Here is an 8,487-nt window from a genome sequence, read left to right on the forward strand (position 1 = left end):
TTAAGCATTCTACTTAGTTAGAAACTAGTGGCATCTTTTGAAGAACTAGCAATTATATTTAAAACTGAGTGTCTAATTGGTTTGCTCCTAAGAGATTACCTCTTAAGTACTGAACGTTTTGCCTCAGACAAAACGGTCTCTTTAAATTGTCTTGGCTGTCATCTGTTTATCGTGACCAAAACCACTTATGTCATCATGTAGGGTGACAAGAGCAAATCAGGAAGTTCTGCTACATGAGAATTAAATTTACCCAACCTTCCTTAGTCTCCTTCTCTGGTTTGATACACATAATTTCACTTTCAACATTTACTTTCTACAACTGAAGACAAATGTCAGCCTTGACATCTAATGGAACACGAGTGATGAACCTGAACATTTAGAGAAGTCAATCTCATCGGTTTCTTCATGACTGGTCCTACTAAGACCTCTAAAGTTGCTTTCTAAACCCCACTCCCACCCCAATTCAAATCTACAAAGTGACCCATGGTCTAATAGATTACCAGATCTGTTTAGGAAACAAAGTTTTGGTGGAAATACTTGATATTGGAAAGGCTGTAAAACTTGGCGTTTAGTATTATTTAATATTAAAGATTCCATCAAGTCAAACTATAGAAAACCATGACTACAGAGAAAGCTGTTTCAGTGGCAGGTTTCAAACTGCCAGTCATTAATTCCAGTATCTATTAGTCCTGTGAATGGGGATGTGCGTGAAAACAAAAAAACCAAACCAAACCCTTAAACGTGTCTCTCTTGATACTTATTCTAGTCAGCCAACAATGTCCCTAGCCTGTGACTGGCTGATACGAAGAACCACACCTTCCATTTCCCAGCCTGGCTGCCCCTCCCCCCACCTGGTTGGAAACCCAGACAAGTGATTACATACATACAAGCAGGTAGTGGAGTTGCTTCAAAATATTTAATACGTGTTAGACACGTAAAGTTACATTTTTATACAAAAATCAATACAGAGGAGGAGAAAATACTGTACAAAAACCTTATCAGCTCCCCCAACCTTTATACAACAAAGACTGGAGTCACCGTATCTACAAAACCATAAGGTCCTTCCACTTAGAGCTCGTCTGTAAACTTTGTTTCATTAAACACTTTTTAAAAGCACTGTGTAGTAAGTTCTGAGCTAGAGCTTTTAAAAATATATCTTTTTCTCTATAAACTCCATATTTCCAAGCTTGAACTCTTCTGTGAAGTTCAGCAAGCTTTTTTTCCCCTGTGGGGAATTGAAGGTCCCTTAATGTTCTGCTTTCCCAGAGTAATCACAGGGTAGAAGCGCTTCTTCTGTGCCAGAGAAAGATGGGGAGGAAGAAAAATAATACAAGTCTCTACTCCAGACGAACTCCCTCTAGTCTGGGGAAATCCTGTGAGAAAACGCCACTCCGCGCCCCGGTGTGGTCCTAGCTTTCAGGAGAGAGGTTGTGTGTAAAGTCCCTCTCTTCCCCAAGATCGATCGGGGAACTCCCCTGTCTCGAACCTTTCAGCAGCTTCCTTTTCTGTGCTGCTGGCAGAGGAAAGTCCCTGTTTGCACCCCCAAAGTCTCGAGAACGGGGAAGGGGTGGTGCATTCCAGAACCACAGAATCGTCTCAACACAAGACAAACTTACACATGGACACACACTGATACAAAAGTTAACGATCGATCGTCCTCTTCCAATAAGCCTCCCACTCTAGGTCTCAGGATGAGACTCGAGAGCCACGGCCCAGCCGGGCTGCCCCTTCCGGGGCGATGTGCTGCCCGGCAGCAACCAGTCTCCCTTACGCGCCCAGCGCCTACGGTCTCGGCTCGTCCTCGCGGCCGGGAAAGGCCCCGGCCGCACTTCGGGGACTCCCGCTGCTCAAGCTCCAGCCGCTCAGGTCCCGGGGGATCAGAAGGCCACGATGGCTGTGCTCCAGGGGCTCATGTCTCTCAGAACCGGCTTGTCGCAGCAGATCTGCCCGGGCTCGGAGGCTTCCGGGCCGCCCTCCTCCGCCTCCTCTTCCTCCCGCCCGGCCGCAGGGCTTTTCCGTAAGAGTCCCGAGAAGCTAGACCCGAAGATGCTGATGAGGTTTGCCACGTTCCCGGTTTCCATCTCCTCGTCGGTGTCCTCCTCGTCGGTGACCGGCTGCTCCTCGGAGTTCCGGCGCGGCTTCTTGAGAGGGGTAGAGCCGGGCGCGGAGCAGCCCGCGCGGCCGCCACCCACTCCCGCTGCGCCACGCTTCCTGGGACACGGGGCGGCTGGCGCCGGGGACCCGTTCTCTGAGGACCGCTCCTCCACGGCCGACGGACAGCCACACGGGCGGCGCAGTGCCCGGGGCCCCTCGGAGCACGCGTCCGAGCTGCCTCCAGAAGGCGCCACGCGCGGACGTTCCACGCGGCCCCAAGCAGCTGCCGCCGAGTCCTCCTCTCCGCCCCGTAGAGCGTCCTCCGCTCCGGACACCGCGGCCACCGGTTCTGGGCTTCCCGCTCCCGGCGTGTGGCACACCGAGGGACGCTGAGGCTGAGGCTGAGGCTGCGGCTCGGGCTCCGGCCAGGCGGCGCGGGCGACCGGTGGGGGCGGCTCTCCCCAGCCAGATGGTGGCCCCGCTACCGGCTCTCCGGGCTGCTGTGGCGGCGGTACCGCCGGGGTCCCCGCAGGGCCGGCCAGGTAGAGGCCAGGGCAGGGGTCACTCAAGTAGACTTGGCGGGCGCTGCGCAGCACTAACGACACCAAGAGGTTCTTGTGCAGCTTGATGCCGCCGCGCTGGACCCGCGAGTTGTAGATCTTGCCCAGGGAGATGCTGACGATACGGTGAGCCTCCAGCTTGAACTCCATCCTGCCTCCTCTTCCAGACGACGGGGTGAACGCCTGCTTGCCTTCTAAAGCTGAGAGAGGCGCGAGAGGCAGGAACAGGTTCGCCTCTGTGGTTGTACCCTCAGCGTGTGAAAGCTCGGTGGAGAAAAGATCTAGTGATGCGTAGTTCCCTCCGCCTTTTCTCCTCAGTCAACAGACCCGTTCTGGGCCAGCCTCTAAACTGAGCGGTGCGGGGCCACACCGCGGTTTATATATGCTCCGCGAACGCCAATCACAAAGCGCCGCCAACCGTTCTGGGCGGGCCGATGCGCCTCGTGCGCCACCCCCGGCCAATCAGAGGCAGAGGAGGAGCCCCGGGGCCGGTTCAAACGTTAGTCCCGCGGAGCAAGCTCTTAAAGGGGGAGATCGCAGGCGACCCTTTGATCAAGTGCGGTGGGATTTGTGTTCTGAGCGGGTGATGTGGTAGAACGAAGCACACAGAACTGTTTGTAGTTAGGAATTCCGCTTTGTGAAGTACATTGGCACACTGTAAGGAACCGAACTATTGGGGCTTTCATCCGTTTAGTGTGTTGGAATCTACTGCACAATAAAGTTCGGTTCCTTTCATGAGCAATTTCCAGCTGCTTACAGCTGGTACAGCTGTAACTTCTGGTCATTCTTGGCAGAAACGGAAGCGATGGCAATATATGACAACTACCACGATATATTTGAGATATTATTTTGGAGTTAGTCCCTTTCCCATTAGCGTTACACTCAGCATTTGACTACAAACAAAAAGGGGAGTTTATAGAAATTTCCAAGCTTCTGCTTTATCAAGGAACAGAATTCAGGCACAAAGTTATTGGTTCTCGTCCAAAGCTGGCATATTTCATTCCATTCCTCAGATTCTCAGTTGTCAGTATAGATTAAATGAAGATGTTACCTACTTTTCCACAATGGTTTTGTCTGTTTAAAAAAATGCACAGTAAGTAATTGATCTATTCTTGGGGAAATCTAGTAAGTTCTAAAAATACAAATAAAGAAGTTCTGGTTCCCCATATTGATTATGTAAATTTGTTTTGTGTCAAGTATGGGCAAAAGTTCCTAAAATTTTCCTGGTTAGTCAATGTAGTCCATCCACTGAGTCTTACAAATTCCTGTCAAAAAGACCACGACAAGATGGTACTGGTGCCTGATGACTCAGTAAATTGCCTCATGGCCCTTTAGTTTCAAATCTAAAAAGGAAAAATCATGTATATACCTTCTTTATTATACAGAAGATAAATGACAGCTCCCAGAGGTAATCTAAATAATAAAATTAACCACAGCTTACACAGAGTCTATTAGTGTGAAAAGTTTACCTCATCCTACAGTAGGGTTTTCCTAACCAATGTATTTATGTAGAAGAAACACTAGTGAGGTAGGCTTGATTAGAGCTGGTTAACAACTAGGATGCGCTCAGATATGATGCTTTGGGGTGCTAGCTTTGGCCATTATCCCTGCTATAACTGAAGCCCAGGGTTCCCCCCTTCCAGGAATTCTCAGTCCACATAGAGAAGGAGAGAAAACATTTATAACATGTAGCAACCACAACGTATGGTCAGTAATAACATGAGGTTCTTCTCCATTTTCTCTCCTTAAAAAAATTTTTTTACAAATATTTATTGAATATTGAAATCCAAGTCTGCATCTAGATCCTGACCACTCACCCTTAAAACAACAGAGGGGTGTGTGTGTGTGTGTGTGTGTGTGTGTGTGTGTGTGTCCCTTCAGGTTTCCTAAGGAATGCAGTCCAGTGAGGTTCTGATGGAACCCACTGTATTACAAATGACCTATACTCATGAGGACACAGTGTATCTGGTAATGCTGTATCTCACAGATATATTTATCAACGCCATGTAGTAAGTGGTACTTGAACTCACGTATGGAGATAGCCCATGTTCCTAACACAGCTTGTTTAAATTTACAGGCTGACTGACAGTACATCTGGGGTAGAGCCTGACAACCTAGTCCTTTCAAAGCTTTGTTTCTTTCATCAGCGCTTCTTTAAAAAAATATTAATTTATTTAGTTTGTGTTTTTTGAGACAGGGTTTTTCTGGCTGTCCTGTCCTGGAACTAGCTCTGTAGACCAAGCTAGACTCGAACTCAGAGACCTGCCTGCCGCTGCCTCCTTATGCTGGGACTAAAGGTGTGTACCACTATGCCCACTGAGCATTCTGACTTTATTAAAAAAAAAACCAAAAAACAAAAACAAAAAAACAAAGTCCATCAGTTCCATTCCTACCCCAATTTTCTGATAAACCCAGAAATAATGGGGTTTTCAGATTGTCCTAATAAGGCTTAGGAACATCTTGAAAGGGCCAAGGCCTCAGGCCTCACCAGACTTCCACTGGGAAAAGTGTGAGAACTTTTAAGTCACTGTAAAACAATGCTTGCAAACTCGGGCCACTGGAGTGGGAATCCCAGCTCCCGCTCCACTTCCTCCTTGTTGAAGAGCACTTTGGAAAGGTGTTTCTCCTCTCTGTGATTCCATCTTTTTTCATTTGATTACAGAGATAATAATAGTGCCTACCTCTTAGAGCATGTGAGAACGGAATGCTCATTACACACTTAACACTCTTAGCATAGCCGCGAGCACGGGTAAACTCTCAGTACACATTACTTATTAGAACATGCTACCCCGCACTTGAATTCGGAGGTACAGAAGGGGTCGGAGAAGGAAGGATCATCGGAAACTTTGAGTGAGGAAAGTGGATTTGAAGAGGTGCGGAAAGCCCTAAGGTAGAGTCCACAGACTCTTAAGCAGCAAAGCAAGGGTGGGGGTGGGCTGGCGGTAGGTAGGAGTGAGAATGGAGAGCATCTCACTTGCCAGGTTGCCAAGGTGACGATAGTAAGGTATAGATGCTTCAATGAGAAGATGGGGCCATGGGGACCTATTAAAGATTTTCCAGTAATAACCTCAGGATGGATTCCAGAACAATTGGTGTACAGGCGACCACTCAACTGTAAAGCTCCTGTGTATGTTTAGGCAAAGGATTCCTGAGAAGACCTGAGCTAGATGGAGCTAGAAAGAGTGGAAAATAAATAAATAAATAAATAAAGATAGATAGATAGATAGATAGATAGATAGAGATAATAGATAGATAAATAGATGGATAGATAGATGATAGAACAAAGATAGATAATAGATATAGAGAGATAGATAATAGGTAGATGGATTGATAGATGCTAGAGATAGAGGTGATAGATAGACCATAGAGATAGATAATAAATAGATATGATGGATAGATGGATGGATAGACAGATAGGTAGGCAGACAGATGGACAGATATAGATAGATAAGAGACAGGGCCATGGGGATGTCTCAGTGAGTGAAATGTTTGCTGCATAAGCGTAAGGACCAGAGTTTGGATCCCCAGGACATACACAGAAAGCCCAGCCTAGTGGTGCTGAGAAGCAGAAACAGGTGGCTTCCAGAGGCTTCACTGTCTGGCCAGTCTGGCTGAAGGCAAGCTTCGGGTTCAGTGAGAGCCCCCATCTCAAAAATGTTAGTGGAGCTCCAGTCTGAGTAGGGGAGAAGCTCACCAGCCCCACCAAGCTGAGAAACGTTCGGCAAGTGATGGCTGCTGACAGATGAAGGGTCTTTCCTAGTGTGTCCCATGGTAGGTTGTTTCTGCTCCAGTGGCTGAACCCGCGCAGTGTGGGCAGCGGTAGTTGGACTCAGTGGGTTGAAGATGAGAAGGGATGATGATGATAAAGTTAGGAGAAGGAGATGAGTGGAAGAGCTATCGGGGGCTACATGTGATCTACATACGTTGTATTTGTGCATAAAATTGCCAATGGAAAGAAAAAGAAATAAATTATGTGGAGTGTGATTGAGGAACATGATTTACTCTGACCGCTGAGCACACTTACATGTGCACGTGAGCGCGCGTGCGCGCACACACACACACACACACACACACACACACACACACACAGATGTAAGCGACAGAAAGACCTTCATTATGAAGTGCTGGTCTGGGAGGCTGCCCCATATGCCCAGGTTGCTAATGGCACCTGAGAAGGCTTTCTGAACCATCCGAGCTGAGTTATTCCACCACTAACCCGTGTATACTTCATATCCTTCATGCTGCCCTTGTCTCTTCCTCCTTTAATACCCAGCACCCAGCCCAGCTGTGCCCTCATCAAAGACAGGAGACTGTCTTTATGTGTAGCCAAGGAATGACAACACGGAGTGAGTGAGGGACACTGGCACTAACCATCAGAATCGGTGCCAAAGTTCTTTGAATGTTGGGTTATGGGAAGTTCCTATAGGGCAGGCAGGCACGACCGTGGCAGGAAGGAGCACTTAGACAGCTGGGAAAGATGTCCCATCAGCTGACAGGGGACATTCCAATATTGTAATTAGGGCGGCTGTGGTAGTTACAGAAGGGTTACATGTGTAGAATCTCTAATACTCATAAGACCCACCCAGCCCCATGATGGTCAGTTCGCAGGAATTATAGATGTGTAAACTGAGACTCTGAGAAGGGAAGTCAGTTTCCCAAAGTTGTTGAGTTCTGAGTTAGAATGGTGGGATTCAAACTGGAGTGTGTGAGGCTCTGGCTGTAATGCCTGGACCTACCTCTTACTTGCTACTTGAACGTCAGAAAGTTAATCCACTTCTAGAGATAACGGACCTGCATCCTAGTTCTGTGCCTTAGTCTACTGTGTAAAATGGGACTCGTAAAGATACTTGAACGGCCTAGATCAGGCTGTATCTCATGTGAGCACTTATCAAGTCTTATCTATTGCCTATTGTTATGCTTAGAGTTATTTTTTTATTTCATCAGGGCCCAGTCCATCACAGGGGCTTAGGAAATGACAGCTAACTTGCAATTATGCCTTTGCAATTACTGTCAGGATTTCCTCTAATCCTGAGCCAACGGAGTGGACTCTTCAAAATCCATCTCCCAAGGGACCAATCACTTCTGATCAGGAAGCTTCCACAGCCAAAAAGGTGAGGATGCAGGGAACTACCGAGCACATGAAATGTGGCTAATGTAACCTAAGAGCGAGCATTTAATTTTATCGACTTTAATCAATTTAAAAATCAAAACAGGAAGCGTCACAGTTTTGAAGCATGAAGTGACACGTATGATAAATATAAAACACACAGCAGGTTTTCAGGAACTTAATACCAAAAAGAAAATGTAAATTACCTCCTTACTCCTGTGATGGATGGCAGGGCAGAGTGGTGCAGACCTGTAAGCCCACAAGTGAGACTGGAGCAGGTGAATCAGTGAAAACTTGACTACCCAAGGCTACACAGCGAGACTCTGCCTCAAACGAACAAAATTCTTCCCCAAATCACAATGGGAAATTACAATAGTATAATATCACATATTATAATATCATAAGATTTTATGATAGTCATGTATGAAAATGACTTTTTTTGCTATATTGTGCTAATTAAAATATTAATTTAAGCCTATTTTAAATATATATGTGGTTCTATTTTTATTTATTTATTCATTTGGTTTGGTTTGGTTTGGTTTTCAAGACAGGGTTTCTCTGTGTAGTCTTGGCTGGCCTGGAATTCACTCTGTGGACTAGCCAGCACCACCACTGCCCCAAGTCTAGTTTTATTTCTAGTGGACAAAACTGACTTAGGGACAGGAAGGAGTTAGGGAAGCATAGACATGTAAACGTGCCTAAGCACTGTGGGCTATTAACCAGTGT

General features: G+C 46.8%; 1 protein-coding gene across 1 annotated transcript; it reads right to left on the reverse strand.

Annotated features, from left to right (window-relative positions):
• Positions 1-897: 897 nt before the first annotated feature.
• Ier5 (immediate early response 5) lies at positions 898-2,990 on the reverse strand. Its single transcript, NM_001025137.3, has one exon. It carries the CDS (start codon positions 2,802-2,804, stop codon positions 1,878-1,880), a length of 927 nt encoding a protein of 308 aa, NP_001020308.3. The 5' UTR covers positions 2,805-2,990; the 3' UTR covers positions 898-1,877.
• Positions 2,991-8,487: the final 5,497 nt, after the last annotated feature.

This window comes from Rattus norvegicus, chromosome 13 (assembly GCF_036323735.1).
Source record: "Rattus norvegicus strain BN/NHsdMcwi chromosome 13, GRCr8, whole genome shotgun sequence".
In the NCBI taxonomy this organism is placed as follows: Eukaryota; Metazoa; Chordata; class Mammalia; order Rodentia; family Muridae; genus Rattus; species Rattus norvegicus.